The following is a 22213-nucleotide window of genomic DNA, read 5'->3' as shown; positions in this document are numbered from 1 at the left end:
ACTCAGGCTGGCAAGGGGGGGCCTCCCAGGGCCCCTCTGCAGGTCAGCAGCACCAGGACCCCCAACTGTCCCTAACTCCTGGTCCAGGGCCCTTCCCTCTGTTTGTAAAACAGCCCAAAGGGATTGAAATTCCCAGCCAGCGCATGGGACAAGGGTCCCTAATATTGTTCTCCTTTCCGCCAAGGGAAAACTGAATTGAAGAAGAAACTCACAATACTCCATAAAAAAAAAAATATCTAGCATGTAAGCACCAAGCCAGAAACAAGGCGTGGTCGCCGGGGTGCTGGAAGTACTCCGAAATCCCCAAAGTCTCGCTGGTTGTTCCGAAAACAAAATGGAACGACTTTCTTTGCTCGCTCCTGCCCCCTCCTCCCGTGCAGTAGCTGTTCTTGGCAGATGCCCGCGGCAGCACCCTGTAATTCCGCGGTACACTGTGTGCATTTGCATCCATTTAACCAGCTATTTACAGCCGCCCTTTACCGCCACCTGTAAGAGGCACTGCCACAAGGACTCCAAGTGGCTGGGCCGAGCTGGGTGCCCCGAGGTTTTCTGCACGTGAAGAGCCCGCGTCTACGCAGCGCCTGGCACTTGGAGGAACAAGGGGACCGCCGGGGCATCACAGGGGGGGGGGGGGGCGCCGGCCGGAGGGTGCCTCCCGGGGACCCCCGCTGCTGGCTCCTCTGCCATTGGGGCACCGCGGGCACGAGGCACCTGCCGGGCCTTCGAGCGGCTTCTCCTGCCTGGTAACGGGCCCGCTGCCATTTGGATTTGCTGAGTTTCTGCATCACCCGAGCCGCCTGACAGTGCCGAGGAGGGTGGGAGCCCCGGGCCCGGCGGAACCGGCTGGAGGTCCCCCCGCCCCCGCCCCCGCCCCGCCGCCTCGGGTCTGGGACACCTGCTCAGGGATGTGATGCGGCGACGCAGGGCACCTGGGCACCTGCGTGCCGCCCCCGTGCAGCTCCGGGTGGCAAACGGGGCGAAGCGGGGCGAGAGGACGTCGAGGCCGGGGTCGGGGCCGCTGCCCTGCTCTTCCGAGGCCGACCCGAGGCGGGGCGGGGGGCGGGCGCCGCGGGCTTCCGAGCTGCCCCCGCACAGCTGGAGCTCGGGGTCCTGCCCCCACCCCCGAGGACAGTCACCCGGGGGTCCCCCGAGCTGCCCCCGCACAGCTGGAGGTCGGGGTCCTGGGCCCCCCCCAGGGCGGTCCCCCGGCGGCCCAGGGTCCCTGAGCTGCCCCCGCACAGCAGGTCGGGGTCCTGCCCCCACCCCCCGAGGGCGGTCACCCGGGGGTCCCCCGAGCTGCCCCCGCACAGCTGGAGGTCGGGGTCCTGCCCCCACCCCCCGAGGGCGGTCACCCGGGGGTCCCCCGAGCTGCCCCCGCACAGCTGGAGGTCGGGGTCCTGCCCCCACCCCCGAGGACGGTCACCCGGGGGTCCCCCGAGCTGCCCCGCACAGCTGGAGGTCGGGGTCCTGCCCCCACCCCCCGAGGACAGTCACCCGGGGGTCCCCCGAGCTGCCCCCGCACAGCTGGAGGTCGGGGGTCCTGGGCCCCTTCCCCAGGGCGGTCACCTGGGGGTCCCCCGAGCTGCCCCGCACAGCTGGAGGTCGGGGTCCTGCGCCTCCCCCCGGGTCACGGAGGTCCCGGGCCCCCGAGCTGCCCCCGCACAGCTGGAGCTCGGGGTCCTGCGCCCCCCCCCCGGGTCACGGAGGTCCCGGGTCCCCCAGAGGCCCCCGCACAGCTGGAGGTCGGGGTCCTGCCCCCACCCCCCGAGGACGGTCACCCGGGGGTCCCCCGAGCTGCCCCCGCACAGCTGGAGGTCGGGGTCCCCCCCCGGTCACGGCGGTCCCGGCCCCCGCGAGGCGCGCTCGGAGCGCAGCCCCCAGCAGAAGCGGGGGGAGGTCGGGGGTCGGGCGGGCCCGGGAGCCGCAGTCCGGGGAGGGCCGGGAGGGCCGGAGCCGTCAGTCAGCCGCGGGGGGCGCTCGGGCCGGGGCCGGGGCCGGGGTCATGTCAGCGGCCCGCGGCTCCCTAACAAAGAGGGCGCCTCTCCGGGGAAGCGGCGGCGGCGGCGGCCCCGGGGCCGGGGGCTGGGCGGGGGGGGCGCTGCGGCAGCGGTTGGGGCCGAGCGCCTGCCAGGGCTGTAGGGGGAGGCAGCGCGCCCGCCCGCCCGCCCCTCCTCTTCCTCCTCCTCCTCCTCCCCCCCCTCCCCCGGAGTCTCCGGGCTCAGCCCCAGCGCTCGCTCCGCCGCCGGCAGCACCGGCTCGGACGGGAGGCGGCGCGCGGCCCGGAGCAGGCGCGGCCCGGAGCAGGCGCGGCCCGGAGCAGGCGCGGCCCGGAGCAGGCGCGGCCCGCAGGCGCCATGGACAGCGACGACGAGATGGTGGAGGAGGCGGTGGAAGGTACGCGAGGCCCCGGCCCCGGGCAGCCCCGGGAGCGCGCACCGCCGGGCGAGGCGCAGGCCGGGCCCGGGCGCCGGGGCGGGGAGGGGGAGCGGGGGGGAGGGGACACGGCGCCGCGGCCCGGGGTCCTGCGTGCGCCCTCGGGCTGGCGAGCGCGGCCTCCGCGGGGCCGGGGCAGGGGGCAGGTGGCGCCGCGCAGGAGCATCCCCGCCCCCCCCGGCTTCCGCCCGCCGCCGCGACCTGCGGTGACCGCGGCCGCCCCGGGCGCGCCTCCCTCCGGGCGGCCCCGGCGCAGCGCTCGGGCCGAGCCGGGCACGTGGCAGCCGCGCTCCCCGGGCCGAGCCCCCTGCAGGCGGCGGGGCGCGCCCCCAAGCCCGGGCCTGCGCGCGCCCCCGCCCCGCCCCCGCCCCCGCCCCGGGCCGCCCGGTGACACTTAACTTTCCGGAGCCCCCGCCGCGGGGCCGCGCTCCCGCCCCTTCCCCCCGGCGCCCCTCCCCGACGCTCCCCGCCACTTTGTTTTGCTGACTTTCTCCACCTCTTTTTTGTCTTTCCCCCCTTCTCCCCCTGCTAGTTCCAAAGAGCGAGGTGGGGACGTTACACAACGTAGCTGTTTCAGCAGCTTTTGCAACAGCGAGGCCTGGGAACCCCTCGCCCTAGCGCGTTCCCCTCCTGATCCCCCCACCCCACCCCACCCCACCCCCACCCCAGACGGGCTGCGGCGCCCTGGGATCCCGGGGTGCTTCACACCCAAGCGACCAAGCCGGTCAGGTGAAGCTTCGGGTGCAGTCTGGCCTCGCACTCGTGTGCCCGAGTTGTGCCAGGGCCCAGGAAAACAGGCAGCGCTGTACTAGGAAGGCGTAAGGGCCCCGAGTTGTCGCTGCCTTGGGGGAAGAAATCGAGTTTTATGGTTTCATAAAGCGTGATTGACCCCTTTTGCGGTGATCTCGAGGTCTTAACGGTGAGATTAAGTATGACAATCATGATTCCGAGTTCCCTGAAACATGCCCATCCTGATGGAACTGCTGGAACTTATTTCTTCACCCGGCTTCCGACAGTTGTGGTCTTATTTTCACAATGTTGTGAATTCACCAAACTCTCCAGGAGTTAAAGCCGACCTTGGGGGCTTATGGAGACGTTGGCGGAGAGAGGGTCTGTTGGAAGCCTTGGTTTGATTGAAATGATTGGCCTGTTGTTGTTCTTTCATGTCATGAAAAGGTCAGTGAAAAATGTGAAATGTCCTCTTTTCAAACCCTTAGAGCCTGTTCCCAATCTTCAGAGTTTACTCTTATTTGTAAAAAACTCAGTGCAAGCCCTCGCTCACGGGCGGCGCTCCCCAGGTGAGACCACAGTTCTTTTTTGAAGCTGTTGAGAGATACAAGGCCCAGTTGTCGGGGGTCCCCGGATTCCTTGCAGAACGTGAAGAGGCAGCTGGAGCCCTGCATCTGCTGTTGTCGAGGTCGGCCGCTGGGTAGTTCTTTACACAGACGAGGAGGCATCTGCTCGGTAGGACGAGCCGTGTATACTATGGTCCCAAATCAGAATATGCTTGTGAGTGAGAGGGGCCATTGCTAATACTGCTGCTGGAACAACTAGGTTAAGCCTCGAGTGTTTGGGGCAATCCAGGACACTTGTCACTTGGTTGTACCCGACAGTAAACAGTTAGTGTAGCACAGAACCTTGTAGAGTCCTTACAAGCATCCAAGGCTCCAACTCCGTGTCTGGAGCGTGTGTGTGCACACGAGGGGAAGTGTACCAGTGGGCTTTTCTCCAACCAGTGTGGGCCTTTGTGGTGTCATCTGTGGTGGTCTTTACTTATCACCTCCCAAGTGCCCGGGAGGCTGGTAAAAGGCTAGTCTGAACATCTTGGTGCTGAAGGGTCCCCTGCCTCTCTCCATAAACAGAGCCTCTGGCCTCCGCAGTTCAGCTGTCTTCACTGTTGTTACCATCGCTGCTCTAGTTGTGTAGTTCTTGTGTTCAGGCTCTACGCCCAGTGCTTCACACACACACACATTATCCACTCAGTCTTATGAGACGGGCACTGCTATTGGCCTGATTTTACAGAGGAGGAAACTGAGGCACCGAAGAGTTAAGAATGAACTCAGGGACACTCCTCGAGGTAGGGGACAGGCTTAGCCCTCCAGAACCTCGCTCCACCCTACCTGTCTCTCTACGTTTTTCCTATTTTTTTATTTTTATTTTTTTAAAGATTTATGTATTTATTTATTCATGATAGACATAGAGAGAGAGAGGCAGAGACATAGGTAGAGGGAGAAGCAGGCTCCACGCCGGGAGCCCAATGCAGGATTCGATCCTGGGGCTCCAGGATCGGCCCTGGGCCAAAGGCAGGCGCTAAACCACTGAGCCACCCAGAGATTCCCATATTTTTTTTTTATTTTTAATGAGTCAGTCAAATAGACAAAGTCCTTGGTAACTGAGTTTGGAAGCAACGGCTCAGTATGATGTCACCCTGTATCACTCCAGAGCTCGGTTCTGACAGAGTTCAGGGACTGACTTTCAGAGGAATGTATTTGGGGAAAGAGAATCCAACTTGCAGCCTCTCCAACAGGCACCCTTTTTCCTCTTTTTCTTGCTCCTTAACAATTTACCCTGGAGAAGAAGTTGGACTCTGCAGGTCTAGAGCTTCAGTGTTGGTTCTGTGTCAGGGTAGAACTGTGGCCTGGGTGAGGTTCTCGCCTCTGAGCCATGGATCCCGAGGGGAGGTGGGCGGTGGAGGGAGGATCTGTTTACTCCCGCTGGCTGGCCCGGAAGACAGCAGGCCCCAGGCCTCAAGAGGGCCCGAGACAGCCACCTGAGATCCTGCTGTGGCTTCTTAAAATCTCTCCCAGGCTTATTGGTTCGGTAAGAAGTGGTGTTTATTGCTAGATTTATTTCTTTGACTACCCATAGATAACAAAGATGAATACAGTGTGGCCCCTAATATAATTTTAAATAAGTGTATCATATCCAAACAGTTGAACTGTGCCGGGTGAGAGGAAGTAAAAAATTATTTCCAGCCTGGGGAAGTAGATGGAGGCAGATTTCCCAGAAGAGGTGGTGCGGAGTTGATTCTAGTTGAGAGGGGACCTCGGGGAGTGACCAGGTTGGCACCCGGTAGTTAGGGAGGCGCGTCTGGTTGCTAGTCCTCCGGCTCTGCCGTAACAGGGCCTAGGAGAAAAGTGGACGGTAAGACAGGGCAAGAGCCTGTGTCGCTGGCTAAAAAAGAGGATTGTGTGCTGAAAGCGATGGAAGGCCACGGTGGCCTTGTAGAGCTGGAAACGACAGGATCAGAGCTCTGCTCTGGGAGGATGAACCAGCAATGGCGAGCAGGAGAAGGGATCACCTAGAAGGTTCTTTGAAGGAATCCAGATCCGTGGTTAAGCGGGCAGGACAAAACGGAAAGGCTTGGAAAAACAGCAGCCACTGAGGAAGAATACTCAAAGAGAGGAAATATCAGAATTTCCAGAACAAAGGAGCCAGAACGAAAACAAGCAAATCGGTGTTCCGCTGCCGCAACCTCCTCAAAATATTAAAAATAATTTTAGGGCAGCCCGGGTGGCTCAGCGGTTTAGCACCACCTTTGGCTCAGGGCATGATCCTGGAGGCCTGGGATCGAATCCCATTGCGGGCTCCCTGCGTGGGGCCTGCTTCTCCCTCTGCCTGTGTCTCTGCCTCTCTCTCTCTCTCTCTCTGTGTGTCTCTCATGAATAAATAAATAAAATCTTTAAAAAATATATTTTTAAGTCCCCCTAACATCTTATCCTGCCCATCTCTAATAAGGCTGGCTGGTGCCCTGCACTTAGGACAAATAGGTGCTAAGTGCACTGATAGCACCCGTCCCCGTGTCCACGCGGTCAAATTCTGACCCTCGCAACTAATAGTTGGGCTCTGACAAAGAACTACCCTCAAAAATCAAAGTATGTTTTTAACCACCAGTGTAAGTGCATCATCATGAGGGCATGTTCCTTGCACTGAAGAGAGTAAGTTTGCCTTTTGCTAGTAGTACTTTTTAAAAGCAGTTCTATTCTACAAAACCAACAAGGCATGGAAGGGTCTCTTGTTGCGAAGGAAACACACTACACACACACACACACACACACACACACACGTGCATGTGTGCACACACGCCCTACTCTCCGATCTCCTGTGGTAAGCCTGAGGCCGTGAGCAGCCAGGCGGCTGACCCAGAGGGAGGGAGTTTCCTTGCTGAGATGTACCACCAGCGCACAGAATACAGGCCTGGCTCTCATCCGGTCAGGAAAAAGGCTCAGAGGTAACTGGACGGGGAAATGTTAACTTTCCGTCTGTTCAGTAGAGAATGATCCTTAGCACAAAGTGAAAAAGTAAAGGTATGAGACTGTTTCCTTTTTTTCTCTAATCTCTGTAGATACTTAAAATCATGTTGTGGACAGATCGATGGCACACGAGCTGGGACAGCATTGTCAACACAGAACAGCCATTCAAGTGAATTTTCCTGTTGTTTGAGTCTGGGGTTCAACCTCTGTTGAGGGGGATCTGGCCCTGACGGCTGTTGGCTGACGTGGAGCATTTTACAGATTGACCTCAATCGGAGCGAGGAGGACTAGGGTTTCTTTTTGAGTTAGGTAACGCTTGGAAGGGATAGGAATTTGCACCCACGACATGCTATTGAAGTTCCTGGTGTTTTTTGTTTTTTGTTTTTTTTTAGAACTATCGTAACTCCAAAGGCTTCTCCTACTTCTCCTCCTGGGTCCCCAAGATGCCTGCCTCTTGGGCAATACCTGCTTCCACCAGCAGCAGGGAAGAAAGGGCATGCTGCTAGCTTGCCCTTATCTGGAGAGAACAAGACGGAAAGAATTGGGGCAGGGGCTTTTGATATTCATTAGCACATTCAGAGTGGTTCATGTGTTTCTTGAGTGCGCAGCATGGGCTTCCTCAGATGAGGAAATAAGCTTGGAATGTGGGACATTGTTGTGAGGTCTAGTTGCTCACAGGAAAGGACGTCAGCAGTGCCAGATGCCTAGTAGGTATGCACACTTCTCTCTTCTCTCCGTAGCAGCATCCCTCTCCATTAAGTGACTAATCCTGCCCAGACAACTATTCCATGATGCTGTTATCCAAATGGTGTTTGAACAAGAGCCGTACCAGACTTGCCCTAGAAGCACGTGAATGTTGAAAGGAGACGTGAGCGCATAACAACCCGGTCTCTTCTCTTCCCTGCGTTTCTTTCTCTTGAAAGTCTCTTTGTTGTTGTTATTGTTTGGGTTGTGTTAGACACAAAGCTCCACCGCTTAGGAAAACCACTCTGGGCTGTTAGAGATTCAGGGTGGAATTCTCGAAGGATCACAGCCTTGAATTTCCAGCTCCTCTTTAATTGATCCCATTAATTGATAACATCATCCTCCTTTTGGAAAGAGGAGAGGAAAACAGAACCACCAAGCCAGCAGGAGGGTCCTGCTGCGGACTCAGGGAGGGAGAGGGAAGAGCACAGGCCCACATCTTTCCGAGCACTCGGTGTGGCCCAAGACAGGGCTCACATTCTCTATTCCTCTCGCATCCAGAGACCCAGAAGGGGATGAGACGCCTCTTCATGGCCTGTTGAAAGACACATTGACACAAGCATCCTTCGTGGAGGGGGATTGATGTTTTTGCTTTTATCTCTATTGGGATTAGGGCTGTCCCTCAAGTGCTTTTAGCATGTTACCGGACACTTTAGATTTTTCTCTAATTTTCCACCGATGGGGATGCACCTGTGAGGCTTTATTCCAAAATAGGACAGGTGAATAGGTGGTGAATGAGGGAAGGTGGAAATCAGTCTTTACACCGGATTCCCCCCACACACACCCCGTCTCCTTAGTGCTCATGTTTATCATAATCGTTCTCTTCATCTAAAGTAGAACAACAAATTTCATCAAACGTTAACTTTTTAAAGTCTGAAATGTGTGAACTGCTTTCTGTGGGAAAACATTTTCAACTTATTAGTAAACACTTCGATGTAAGGCTAACATGATTATTCTGATAGTTATACCTAAATCATAATAAGTAAGATGCTAAATTCATAGAAATGTTAATCCCAACATTTCATAAGAGAAAGCTTTTAGCTCTACACGGAGTGTTTTTTTATTAAAAGAAAAAAGTGTAATTTATTTCAATGAGAGAAATGTCATCAGTACATAGTTAGAAAATAATTGTCCAAATTATTTCATACGACTTGAGTATCACTGAATATGTCATGTATAGTTAGTTTTTGAGGGAGAAGAAAGCAATTATGGCCTAGTTGCTTTCTAACCATTAATTTCCTGCCCTTTGTAGAAATAATTTGTGTTAAGAGGAAAGGAGCCATATCGATTGTGATTTATTTGTCGTGTTTTGTTGTAATATTCTAGGTAATTCATTCTATACAGAGTCAGATGTCGCAGTAAGACGAGTGTATTTGTTCATTGTTATTTTATGTTTGTGTAATCAATAACAAATTAAGAGCTTTTTTTGTTCTTCATAACATTTACTTAACCTTGTCTAAGGGATGACTTTTTTTTTTTTTATCCTGTTAGAAGGAGTCATTTTAGGAGACTAAAGCGTTCATTGTGGTGATATGGCTTGTGTTCTCTTTTATGTCTGTGAGCCCTCTGGAAGTCCGTGTTTAATGCTTTCCTACCTTTTTCATCCACGACCCAGGTTGTTAACCCAGGAAAGAGCCAGGAGATTAACTACTGCCTTCATTCTCACCCACCTCCATAAAATTAGCTCACCAGAATAATTGGGGAGACACCAACGAGGTGACGTCTGGGTTTTGTGAATTATGTAGATCATGATAAAAGCCTAGATATTGACTGTAAGTATAAATAGTGGAATAGAATATACCAGTCTGTGACCCAGGAAGGACCAGCAAGTTAAGGCTCACGGTGTAATAAGAGCTGCGGATGTTCAAAATCACTGTTTAGACGGCCCTGCGGATGCTGCTAGCTGCGTTTAAAGCATCACCCCTCTGAACATCGTGGTACGGGGTATACGACAAGGTTATCACTAAACACTCAAAGCTGAAAGACACTAAAGGAAAGCAGTAGGTTCAAGGTTAAGCTCTAGTTCAGGCTTAGAGGGACTCTTGAGTTCACGTGTTAGTACAACCAGGTGTATAAACACTACGGCAGTTTCAGAGACGTGGCCGTGTCCCTTGTTCTTTGAGTGTAACAAACAGCAAGCAGTAAGGGTTTTCTTTTTTCTTTTTTCTTTTTCTTTAAGATTTTTACTTATTTATTCATGAGAGACAGACACAGAGAGAGAGAAGCAGAGACACAGGCAGAGGGAGAAGCAGGCTCCATGCAGGGAGCCCGACGTGGGACTCGATCCCGGGACCCTGGGGTCACGGCCTGGGCCGGAGGCAGGTGCTCAACCTCTGAGCCACCCAGGGGCCCCGCAGTAAGGGTTGTCAAAGGTCGCCCAGCTAGCGGTCCCCCACATGCTCCTGTGGATGAGACGTACGGTCGTGTTGTACTTCCTACCATTAGAAAACTTAGTGCAAAGACCGCGCACCTTACAGGAGATGATCGAAGGCGCCACCCGAGTCACATTGCAGTTAAGCAGGAGAGTTTGAGGGCATCAACTGCAGATTTGAGCACTGCTATGTTGGGAAGTTCTTGGTAAGTTGAAGCATGCAGGTGGCATTACCCGGAGGCCCTGTAGGCCCTGGGAAACGGCAAGCTTATTTTTGGCTCCTCGTCTACAGCGTGCTCTCGTCCGTCTGCCGTGGCCCCCATCTGTTCACAAAGTGTGCGCAGCAGACACGTTGATCCTGCTGATGCAGGCGGAGAACCGGGGGCAGTCACCCTCCCCCGAGGCAGGGAGGGGCCTGTGGCTGCCCAGGGATCTTGCTGGAAGGATCCGGGCGCGGGAGTGCATTGAAGTGCTGAGGTGTGCCTTCTGCTTCCCTTTCTCCAGGGCACCTGGATGACGATGGATTGCCACATGGGTTCTGCACGGTCACCTACTCCTCCACGGACAGATTCGAGGGGAGCTTTGTTCACGGAGAGAAAAACGGACGGGGCAAGTTCTTCTTCTTTGACGGCAGGTAGCACTCACAGTTTTGTCTTGTCCTGTCTTGTTTGGGGCAGGGCCGGCTCACTTTACTTGCAGGGATGATGCCGATGAAAGGATTTAGGTGGAGGTTTTGGTACAACTTCTAAAAAAGGCAGAAGCAACCCCAGCAGGTCTGCACTGCTTGGGGGCCTAAGGAAGTCGCTCGCGCTGCTGTGGGGAAGCCACCCTGAGGCTTGGGCCCCCTGGGCTGCCCTTGACCCCGCTGCTGGGTCGTGCCGCCTTCAGGGAGCTCCCATCACGCGTGGGGTGGTGGCTCAGCTCACCCAGCCTGGTGGCCGTCTCACCTGCTGGCTCAGGGGATGAGTCTCCATGAGGTCACTGCACAGAGCCCAATTTGGACAGTTCGGGTAGTGATGATTTCCCCCTTTCTTTCAAGTCTCCGCCGTGCAGTCCCTCTCCCTCCCTGATGTCCGCTCCTGGTTCCTTCCTACCCTGAAGGACCAGGGGGCCACCTCGTGGGTTCTGCAGCTTCACCATTATCCCAGCTTGTTCCCTATCCTCGAGAGATGGGCCAAGAAAACGGTCAGCAGGGCTCTTGAAAGCCGCATCATCCCGGTTCCAGCAGTGAGGCCGAGGCGCCTTGCAGGTGGGGAGCGACAGTAGAAGGGACTCTCTCTTGCAGAAATAGGTGGGCCTGTCCTGGCGCAGCTTTCCAACCAGGACTCTTAAGCTGTGTCTGCTTCAGAAACAGAGAGCCACCAGCGGCGATTTATTTCTCTAGATTTAGAGGAATTCGGAGCCCTGGGAGGCCTGCTTCCTCTCTGCCCGCCTCCCTGGGGAATATGGAAATGCAGTTGGCTGAAGCAGGTTCTAGGATTCTGCAGGGATCAGCTCTGCTTCTGAGCTCTGGGTGTTGGTGAGAAGCCAAAGCTTCCTCAACCACTGAATTCCTTTGGGAAAAAGAATGTCTAAGCTGACAGTTCAAGGGGGATCCAGGAGCGGGCCTGGGCCCCGGAATAGATGGGTCATTCTATAGAATCATCATTCTGTAAATGAAGTGGGTTGTTTTTAAAGTTTTTAACAGTCCTTTAGGCTCTCCATTATCTGATAAAAGGAGGAAGAAAGCGCTACTAACCCCCCATAGAACTTGTGTAAAAGTTCATTTTCGTTATTGATCCCTACCTTCTCTCTCCCATTTGCTCCACCTCCACACTGCATCTCTTACTAGCAGAGCTTTGCTTACAACCTATACATTTTTTTTAAAAGACTTCATTTTTATTAAGCACTCTCTATACCCACCGCGAGGCTCGAACTCACAACCCCGAAATTAGGAGTCACACGCTCCACCGACTGAGCCAGCCAGCTGCCCCACAAACTGCACATCTTAAATGGCCAGATACTTCCCTGTACTGCCTTTCCTTTGCCCTGCTGTGGATATTCGGTTGACACCTGAGTCCCACACAGGACTCTTTCAAGATTTGGTATCAGTGCTTTCTTTTCTCAAGATTTTTTTTTAAAGATTTTTTATTTATTTATTTGAATAAGAGATTGAAGAAGGGAGAGAGAGCACAAGCAGGGGGAGCGGCAGAGGGAGAGGGAGAAGCAGGCTCCCCCACTGAGCAGGGGGCCCAATGGGGGACTCGATCCCGGCACCCTGGGATCCTGACCTGAGCCAAAGGCAGATGCCCAACCGACTGAGCCACCCACGTGCCCCTACTCTCTCATGATCCCTTTAACCTGTCCAGAGGGAAACTTTTCTTGCCTCATTTTCAGAGCAGTTTATTTATACCTTTTTTCTGGAAAGTGTTCCTCCTTACCTCATGCTGCAGTTATTCTTTTATTCACTCAACAAATGTACACTTACGTAAATATCTTATTTCCCCAATAGGACAGAGGTTTCCTTGAGGATCGAATCTCTGTCGTCTGTTAGGCTTCCTGGCACTTTCCCTTAATTTGATATTTAAAAAAAAAAAATGTCTAGCTAAGTGAGTGTGAGAGCTGAGAAAAGGTGGCGTTCACCCAGAACACCCATTCCACTCCCACCACACACACACACACACACACACACTCATGCTTTAAATCTGGTAGTTTGATGATCATACCCGGTGATTGACTGACTCTGGAGAAACAGTCCAGCAGGTTGGGTTGATTTTATTTATTTATTTATTTTTTTATTTTTATTTTTTTAGGTTGGGTTGATTTTAATGTTGGGTTCCCAGACCTGACACACAGTGTTGAAGGGCCAAACTGATCTCGTGCACCAGTATGGTACAAATGAGCTGTGTTAGCCCCAGGATACTGATCCTGTTGGCCCTGGGGGAGCTGAGTGGGGCCTGACGCTTCCGAGCCACTCCCACTCCACTCCCCACTGTCGGGGCAGTCACTTCTGGCTGCAAGTAGCTTTCTCCATTTCCCCCTGCAGCCACGTGCATATGCATCACAACATGAAAGAGCTGAAGCACCAGGTCAGGTTGAAACATGAGGCCAGTGACCATCAGTGGAATAGAAATACATCCGTTGGGTTTTTTGTTTTCTTTTTGAGGCACTAATTCACTAGTTTTCACATGTACCACTCAAACATCTGTAGACTTAGGTCAGATAGTAGAATCAAACAGTGATAGTATCAGCAAGGACCCCAAGAGGTGACCTTTGTTAACCTCCTTCAGATAGACTGGGGTTAAGACTCTGAGGAGAGAGTCAGTACCCCTGCTCTTATGACATGTGATGTAGCGGTATGGTGACGGGTTCTCAAAAGGTCACTGTCACCCATTTTCTTTTCTTTTTCTTTTCTAATTTTTTTAAAGATTTTATTTATTTATCCATGAGAAACACAGAGAGAGAGGCAGAGACACGGGCAGAGGGAGAAGCAGGCTCCCTGAAGGGAGCCCAATGTGGGACTCGATCCCAGGACACCTGGGTCATGACCTGAGCCAAAGGCAGATGCTTAACTGCCGTGCTACCCAGGCGCCCCTCACCTATTTTCTTAAGCCCAAATACTGATAATATTGTGAGACATCTGCTGAAAGGATGTACCATCAACATTAGTGAGATAATCTTATGACTGACAAAAGGCCATGGAATCCACTAGGTCTTTTTAAGGAGGGTGCAGGATGTGATCATGGAGAAGTCAGCTCTTTCTCCATGGAACAGTACTTTAATTTACATTTGTCTATTAATTTTCCCCCTGTTACTGCTCCCCATTTTTAGGGTCTGATGTTTTGGGTAAAACAAAGTGGGTCCCTATGCTTTCACTGCCAGACAGGAGGGTTTAGTCTGCAAACCCCCCCCCCTCCAAAAGGCTGAAATCAAGATCTTAAAATAACAGATGAGGAAACAAAAAGTTTCTGTTAGGGTTTTTAAAAGCTGTCCAAACCTGTAATGCTGGCTTATGTTCCCATAACATAACATGGTTTGTTTGGAATCGCCAGAACTTGTTCTCATAATTGCAAAGTGTAGGATAGAAAATCTGGCCTGGTGCATTCTAATCTTATATGACACCTGCCCCTGGGTGTGGGATTTTTGTAACCCACTTTGCTGAGGTACAATTCACATACAAAAAGCCCTACACACTTAATATATGCAACTTGATGAATTTGGAGGTAAGCATATACTCGTGAAACCATTACCACAATCTGTGCCATAAGCTGGGTATATTAATTTTTAAGAGGGTTTTAAACATATAAATTTATATCAGGGCAATTCTAGAGTCACTTTTCTACTCTACATAGCATATGATAATCCTGAATAAGAATTTTAAATATTGAGGGTGGCTCGGCGGTTTGGCACCTGCCTTTGACCCAGGATGTGATGTTGGAGACCCTGGATCGAGTCCCACATCGGGCTCCCTGCATGGAGCCTGCTTCTCCCTCTGCCTGTGTCTCTCTCTGCCTCTTGCATGAATAAATAAATAAATAAATAAAATCTTTAAAAAAAAAAAAAGAATTTTAAATATTGAGATCATCAGGAAAAAATGGCCCTGGTAAATTGTTTAACCAAGTTCCTAGACAGAAGCAGACTATTTTTAAATCGCACATGTAGCAAAATACTTGGTAGGATAACAAACTTTAAGAACTACACTAATGTAAAATGTGAACATGCCTCCCCCTTTTTTATACCGCTACCACCTACATCACCAAGGTGACCACCGTTGGCAGAGAATTTAAGCATCTTAATTAAACATATTCAAGGTAAAATAAGGAAATAGCTCTCTATTTCTAAATCAGTTTAAATAGCCAAAATGAATATGGTACGTTACTATTATCTCAGCCTCAAAATGCTTGCTAGTTTTGAGATCTTCATCAACAGTTGACCTCTCCTTTATTAATATGTTGGAATATAGAACAGAAAAATTCATTAAAACCAGCTTATCAGAACCTAGATTCTGATAGATAGGTTATTTACCAAATAATTTATCTCACAACCTAGGAATGAATGGGAAAACTGACCTTATTTTTTAAATTGTCTTTTCAAGCAGTTCTGTTTTTCCATTTTCAGCCCCCTTTGTAAAGAAATGAGGAAACTGTCCTAAGCCTAAGATTAGGTCATTGGGACTTAACGTCTGCTCTGGTCCTGAGATGAAAGCATTGATACAGGGAGGAGAAAGGGATCTGGAGGCTTGGCTGCTGTGGCTCTGGAGTCTGTCTGGCACCACTGGACCCGCTGGAGTACGGGGAGGGTTGGGGCTGGGGAATACATATTATGAGAATATTTAGTATGCAGAGTATTTTGATGTACACACCTCTAATTTTTATACTAATCCCCAATTCTGGGTGTTCATTTTAATGCACTTCTTCCTTAATTGTTCTCTTTTCAACCAAGATTTATGGATGTAAAGGCAATTTTATAGAACTTCTAGAAATTTTACAATGGTAACAAGAGAGAGGCATTTCAATGCAGCTTGGCTATGGGCTGGGTAATATTAGGGAACTGTGTGAGTTTTAGCCTGACTGTGAGATAAAGGTGAGTTCATTCATTTAAGGTTTTTTGAATTATTATTATTGATGCTTCCCCTTGATGTGCCAATTAGATTTCAAAGTATTATTTACTACTCCTGGTGTTGATTTTCTACACTGATGTATCTAGTTAGGGCTTTTCTAACATATCATTGGCCAAATTAATCTAAGCAAGGCTGACCATTTGATGAGTCACTGAGAAAGGCCGACATTTCCCAGGCCACAGGCCCATGCACGATTTCTTGCGTTTGGGTTTTTCTTTTTCTTTTCTTTTTTTTTTTTTAAGATTTTATTTGTTTATTTGACAAAGAGAGAGAGAACACACAAGCAGGGGGAGCAGCAGGGAGAGGGAGAAGCAGACTCCCTAGAGAGCAGAGAGCCCAACTGGGGCCTCGATCCCAGGACCCGATTATCACGACCTGAGCCAAAGGCAGATGCCCAACCCACTGAGCCACCCAGGTGCCCCATTGTGTTTGGTTTTTTGAAAGTACTTGGTCACAGTTCAGGGAAACTAGAGTCGGAATGGACTTCTGAAGTCATGTATTCCAGCCTCCCACACAAGGCAAAAGTCCTTTCTATGTTCCCAGTAGTCATCCAGCTTCTGCTGGAACCAGGCCCAACAAAGATATTTGTCTGTATTCTAACAAACTGTTCTGATTAAGACAAAATTTTTTGTGACTTGCACAAAGGAAAAGGAGTGGGGGGAAAATGGATATTTTTGAATACCTGTCATTTGTTCAATGCTGGACACGTTCCCTTCTCCCTTCACAAGAAGTGAAATAGGCTGTAGCATCCTATTTTACGAATGAAGAAACTAAGGCACAGAGTGGTTAAATAACTTGCCCAAGGTCACCTACTCCATCACCTCGGGGCGTAGAGCTGAGATTCCAGGGAAGGTGAGCTCAATTCCAGAGCCCTCCTCTTCTCACTGCACCTACCACTCCCCTCTAACAAGACCAAGGAAATAGCTCTGACTCTAGCTTGCTTGAAGTTTACTTGAAGTCACTCATTAGCTAGAATTATGAACAGTTCAAAGGAGTGCTGGGGTGAATGAATTTACTTTCTTTGTAGGAGTTTGAACAACTTTGGTAGGAGCTTGGCAAACTGATGGAAAGTCAACCTGAAGACTCAAGTCAGAAGAGCTCTGATCTAGTGAACTTGTTTCCTCATCTATAAAGTGGGGATAATTAGACTGACTTCTCCAAGTTGTTGTGAAGATTGAATGAGAAAACCTGTAAAGACCTTGCAGAGTAGAGGGTACCTAGGTGGCACATATGGGGAAACATGGATTTTTTTTTTTGTATAGCTCTGTATCTACATTTTTTCCAGCTTTGCTGTGATACCGACATATGATATGTGTAAGTGTAAGGTATACGACATGGTGATTTGATACATTTATGTAGTGAAATGATGACCACGATAAGGTTAGTTAACACCTCCGTGCTCTAACATAATTACCTTTTTTAAATGGTGATAATATTTAAGATCTACTCTCGACAACTTTTAAGTACACGATATGGTATTGCTAATTATAGTCATCAGGCTGTACGTGAGATCCTCAGAACTTACTCATCTTACAGCTTGAAGTTTGTCTGCTTTGAAGAACACCTCTTCAGCCCCCAGCGCCCGCCACCACCATTCTACTCTGTTTCTATGAGTTAGGCTTCTTTAGATTCCACATACAAAGGAGGACATAACAATTTTTGTCTTTGTCTGACTTATTTCACATAGCATCATGCCTTCAAGTTCAAGGACGGATTATTATTATTATTATTTCTCCCTTGCTGTTATTATTCGTTGATAACAATGGCTAGCAGCTTTTCTTAGGATTATTTATTCATTTATTTATTTATTTATGTTTAGACAAGGAGAGAGGGGAAGGGAGAGAGAGAGATAGGCAGAGGGAGAGAGAGCCCCCGGCAGACTCCCCACTGAGCACAGAGCCCAACAAGGGGCTCCATCTCACAACCCAGAGATCATGACCTGAGCCCAAATCAAGAGTCAGATGCTGAACCGGCTGAGCCACCCAGGCGCCCCTTAGGATTTCTTTTTAGAGAGAAAAACTGAATTTCACTAATTGCTCCTCAAAAATTTTACTATCTTTAGCCTTTATAATAATCAGATCCTACAGACTCACAGATCTCCTAAAGGATAAAAAAAAAACCTCTAAAGATAGACAAGACACTGTATTACATGGAAGCATGATAGTGCTTCATTCAGCTTGCTTATCACACCTTGCAAGAAGGTGAAGTTTCTCTCAGATAAAGCCTGAGCAGATGGTTTGGGTTTGTTGTGGATGTTCTTCTTCTTTATGGTTCCTTAGTTTTCAGTATTTTAAGAGATAATATAGGATACAATACTATATGTCAATTGCATCTCAGTTTTTTAAAAAGATAATATATATTGTCATATAAAATAATGGCTCAAATGTTTTAATATTAAGAGTCACACTTTAATGTGGTTAGAAATGGCAGAATTAAGAATTAATTGGTAGAGGGATCCCTGGGTGGCGCAGCGGTTTAGCGCCTGCCTTTGGCCCAGGGCGCGATCCTGGAGACCCGGGATTGAATCCCATGTCGGGCTCCCGGTGCATGGAGCCTCCTTCTCCCTCTGCCTATGTCTCTGCCTCTCTCTCTCTCTCTCTCTCTCTCTCTCTCTGTGTGTGACTATCATAAATAAATAAAAATTGAAAAAAAATTTTAAAAAAAAGAATTAATTGGTAGAATTAAGATTCATTTAAAATTTCCCTCTTGGTTCTTCTATTATAACAGCCGACAAAAGGAAGGGAACACAGTAGAGGAAGGGAGCAGAGTTCATGCCTCATGAGGCGGAAAGCCTGAAACATTCTAGGCCCCAGAGTACCGAGGAAAAGCCAAAGCTGTCAAATCTCCTAAGAGGACTTTGGTGTATTCAGATATTAAAGAGAATCTTAAAATGATGTTACAGTAATGTTTGAGTAAAATTGAGATTCATCAGTTTAGGTAAATAATTATAAAAATTCCCCATTTCTTTTTGAGTTAGATTTCCTAATTTAATTTATTACTGGAATTTTAACTACAAGAGCTTTGATAAAACAGGTAACAATAGTCTGTATGTATATGTACAGAAAGAATTTTAATTAAAATTTATGTTTTAATTTTCTCTACATTTTCTGGTTACTTGACTCAGATGCTGGTGCCAGAAAAATCTAACAGTCGAAAGATCATTTTTGAAGTTTCTTAACATACTAAAGAACCTGCCAAGATGTTGAAAGAGACTTCAGGAAATACCAGTCAAGAGGACTGTATATAGAATGATCCCATTTTTATTAAAACAGCAACAACAGAGGTGGGAAAGTGCATGATACATAAATGGGGAAAAAAGCTTTAAGTGGTATATGCTAAACTGAACAAGAGGAGTGGGAATTTCTACTTTCTACATCTTTATAGTACTTGGTTTGGTTTTTGTTTGTTTTAACAACCAATACATGTTACTTTTTTCACTTAAAGAAGCACATTTATTCCATCCTTGTGCCACACAATGGGTCATTTCATAAGTTATTCCAGACCAAGGAATCTTCCTTGCCCTTTTTTTTTTTAAGTAGATTTAAAGCAGTTTTGGTAAATTTCTTTGACTATTCTGGTATCTCCTAACTATTCCCCTGATGCTTTTTTAAGCCCAGTTTCTCAGTAGAAAGCTCACCATCATACCCATGAGTACTCATGCATAATCATAACTTTTACTTATGGGAGCAATCACTATGTCCCAGAAAAAAGAAAGTACTCCCTGCACTTGAGTACCATTGTTACCGTTGTTATGTTCCCTCTCAGTCTTCTCTTCTCAAAGCAAACCAGCCCAGTTTTCATTTCGGTTCTTTCATTTAGGAAGTGCCACTTGAAGTATGTTAGGGGAGGGATGCATGGATGGATAATGCCTAATTTGTTCCAACAAAGAGCTTACAATCAGGGCACCTGGGTGGCTCAGTGGTTGAGTGGCTGCCTTTGGCCCAGGGCATGATCCCGGAGTCCCAGGATCGAGTCCCACGTGGGACTCCCTGCAGGGGATCTGCTTCTCCCTCTACCTAGGTCTCTGCCTCTCTCTGTGTGTCTCTCATGATAAATAAAATAAAATCTTTTTAAAAAGGGGGGGGGGGCTTACAGTCTAGTTAGTGAAATAGGACATATAAATTGACCATCAGTAAAGACATGGAAAGTCCTGTGATGGGTCATGATGAGGCTCTGATGAGAAATATGGACTGGTTGCAGAGGTCAGGGCAGACTCTGGGGAAAGCAGGGCTCCACGCCGGGGGGTGGTCAGGAAGGTTGGGTAGGCTCTAGTCAAGCCAGTAAGAGCAGACTTCCTCCAAAATGTACCCCTCAATCCGATTTCAGCAAGGATTAGAAAGCTACTTGCATGCAGCTACTTCTCAAATAATCTCACATGTTAACAATGTAGTGGTCATAAAACAGCATCAGTTTCTTTTTTGAATAGAAAAATGCCAGGGGCTTGAGAATATTCATTACTATCACAAGGTTATTTTTGTTTTGAATTTAAAAAAAAAAAAAGAAAGAAAGAAAATGTGACCTCAGGGATTTAAAACATTTGGTTACATACATTTTAAAGGAAAAAACAAGAATCACATAGTGTGGGAGCTAAAATATAAAGAGGTGTGCCCTGTGGGTCCAGTGAATAAATTCATGTGAGCAGGCGGTTCTAGAACGGGAGCTCCCCAAGCAGGGGGCTCTAGAAGGGGAGCCCCGCGAGCAGGGGGTTCTAGAAGGGGAACCCATGTGAGCAGGAGGCTCTAGAAGGGGAGCCCCGCGAGCAGGGGGTTCTAGAAGGGGAGCCCTGTGAGCAGGGGGTTCTAGAAGGGGAACCCATGTGAGCAGGGGGCTCTAGAAGGGGAGCCCACGTGAGCAGGGGCTCTAGAAGGGGAGCCCATGTGAGCAGGGGCTCTAGAAGGGGAGGCCTGTGAGCAGGGGGGTTCTAGAAGGGGAGGCCTGTGAGCAGGGGCTCTAGAAGGGGAGCCCATGTGAGCAGGGGGCTCTAGAAGGGGAGCCCATGTGAGCAGGGGGCTCTAGAAGGGGAGGCCTGTGAGCAGGGGGTTCTAGAAGGGGAGCCCTGCAAGCAGGGGGCTCTAGAAGGGGAGGCCTGTGAGCAGGGGGCTCTAGAAGGGGAGCCCATGTGAGCAGGGGGCTCTAGAAGGGGAGCCCATGTGAGCAGGGGGCTCTAGAAGGGGAGGCCTGTGAGCAGGGGGTTCTAGAAGGGGAGCCCTGTGAGCAGGGGGCTCTAGAAGGGGAGCCCTGTGAGCAGGGGGCTCTAGAAGGGGAGCCCATGTGAGCAGGGGGCTCTAGAAGGGGAGCCCATGTGAGCAGGGGGCTCTAGAAGGGGAGCCCATGTGAGCAGGGGGCTCTAGAAGGGGAGCCCCACGAGCAGGGGGGCTCTAGAAGGGGAGGCCTGTGAGCAGGGGCTCTAGCAGGCCTCTAGAAGGGGAGCCCCAGCAGGACTCTAAGAGGGGAGCCCCAGCGGGCCTGTGGTGGTCAGTGCAGGCGGAGCCGCGGCCGAGGACGAGGGTGGGTTCCGGGGCGCCGCAGGAGGGAAGCCCCAACGGGCATCCGCACCCTGACAGCCCGAGCAGCTTGTCCGCCTTCCTCGGGGACGCGGGGCTTCCGGGGCTTCCGAGCCTGCCCTTTGCGCTGCCCTGAGGACCCCCCCATCACAGGCGTGGGGGGGCGAGCCGTTGCCTGGAGCAGCCGCAGAGAAGGCCGTGGCCAGCCTTGCCCCGGGGCGCCGAGAGGTTGCACCTGTGCACCTTGGTCACCTGGGCTGGGAGGGAAGCCGCCGTTTGTCCTGTTCTGCATCGGCGGGTCGACGGGACAGACTGCCGTGGGGGGCTGTGCGCAGTCCAGGGGGACCAGTAAGGTCCAGGGCACCCACTTAAAATGGCATCTCAGGGGATCCCCCGGTGGCCCAGCGGTTGGGCACCTGCCACTGGCCCAGGGCACGACCCCGGGGTCCCGGGATCGAGTCCTGCATCAGGCTCCCTGCAGGGAGCCTGCTTCTCCCTCTGCCTCGGTCTCTGCCTCTCTCTCTCTATGTCTCTCATGAATGAATGAATGAATGAATGAATGAATGAACTTTTTAAAAATAGCATCTCAGATAAGCAACGAAAAGTATTTTAGATTGTAGGCCACTCAGTATTAGGGCCATATTTATACTAAAAAACAACCTGTGGTTTATCTGCACCTGGACCCTGACCTGAGCCTGGCCCTCCCACAGGGAAGACAGGGGAGCACATGGCCGTTTGCACCACTGCACTGTTGGGTCGGTTGATTAGCGGTCCTTCCTCAAGGTCGTTATTTTTATTTTTATTTTTATTTTTATTTTTATTTTTATTTTGTGGCCATTCAGGGAGTCCAGTGGCCCTCGAACCACATGAATTCCAACCTGGCTGATAGAGAATTTGGATTGTTGGTGCAAGGGCTGTGCTAAGGTGCACTTTGTCCTCTTCATGGATTTACTCAGCCTGTTGATCGTCAGTAGTGCAAACAAACCCAAAAGCGAGCTACTCCTCTCCCCGGGGGCACCCCACAGTGTAATTACGGTGCGATCGGAGGCCACCGTTGTGGGGTTGTGCTTCTCATTTAATAATCACCGATCATTCTGTGTTCTGTAAGCGAGACCGGACTTGCCGGGCACAGCCCGGTGCAGCCCCCGAGGCCCCATGGCCTCTGTCTCCCTTGGTGCACGGTGTGTGCCCACCAGCATCACCCCCCTGGGTGCCCCCTCGGGCTCCCCCCTGGTGCTGGCTCCTCAGAGGGCGCCCTGCAACTGCTTGTGGGCGCAGTTCATGATAACCCAGGGAATGCTCTCTGCAG

At 50.5% G+C, this 22213-nt stretch overlaps 1 protein-coding gene across 1 annotated transcript in view; it reads left to right on the top strand.

The window, feature by feature from the left end:
• The first annotated feature begins 2243 nt into the window (after positions 1 to 2243).
• Positions 2244 to 22213, top strand: part of SETD7 (SET domain containing 7, histone lysine methyltransferase) — a 43828-nt gene continuing 23858 nt past the window's right edge. Inside the window, exons 1-2 of the mRNA XM_041758631.1 lie at positions 2244 to 2394; positions 10306 to 10435. Coding sequence (XP_041614565.1) covers positions 2355 to 2394; positions 10306 to 10435 — 170 coding nt within the window. The 5' untranslated portion in view covers positions 2244 to 2354. The remainder of the gene's footprint in view (positions 2395 to 10305; positions 10436 to 22213) is intronic.

The sequence above is a fragment of the Vulpes lagopus genome, chromosome 6 (assembly GCF_018345385.1).
Source record: "Vulpes lagopus strain Blue_001 chromosome 6, ASM1834538v1, whole genome shotgun sequence".
NCBI classification, from domain to species: domain Eukaryota; kingdom Metazoa; phylum Chordata; class Mammalia; order Carnivora; family Canidae; genus Vulpes; species Vulpes lagopus.
The sequence above is the reverse complement of the archived record's forward strand: the minus strand, read 5'-3'. Positions and strand labels throughout refer to the sequence as shown.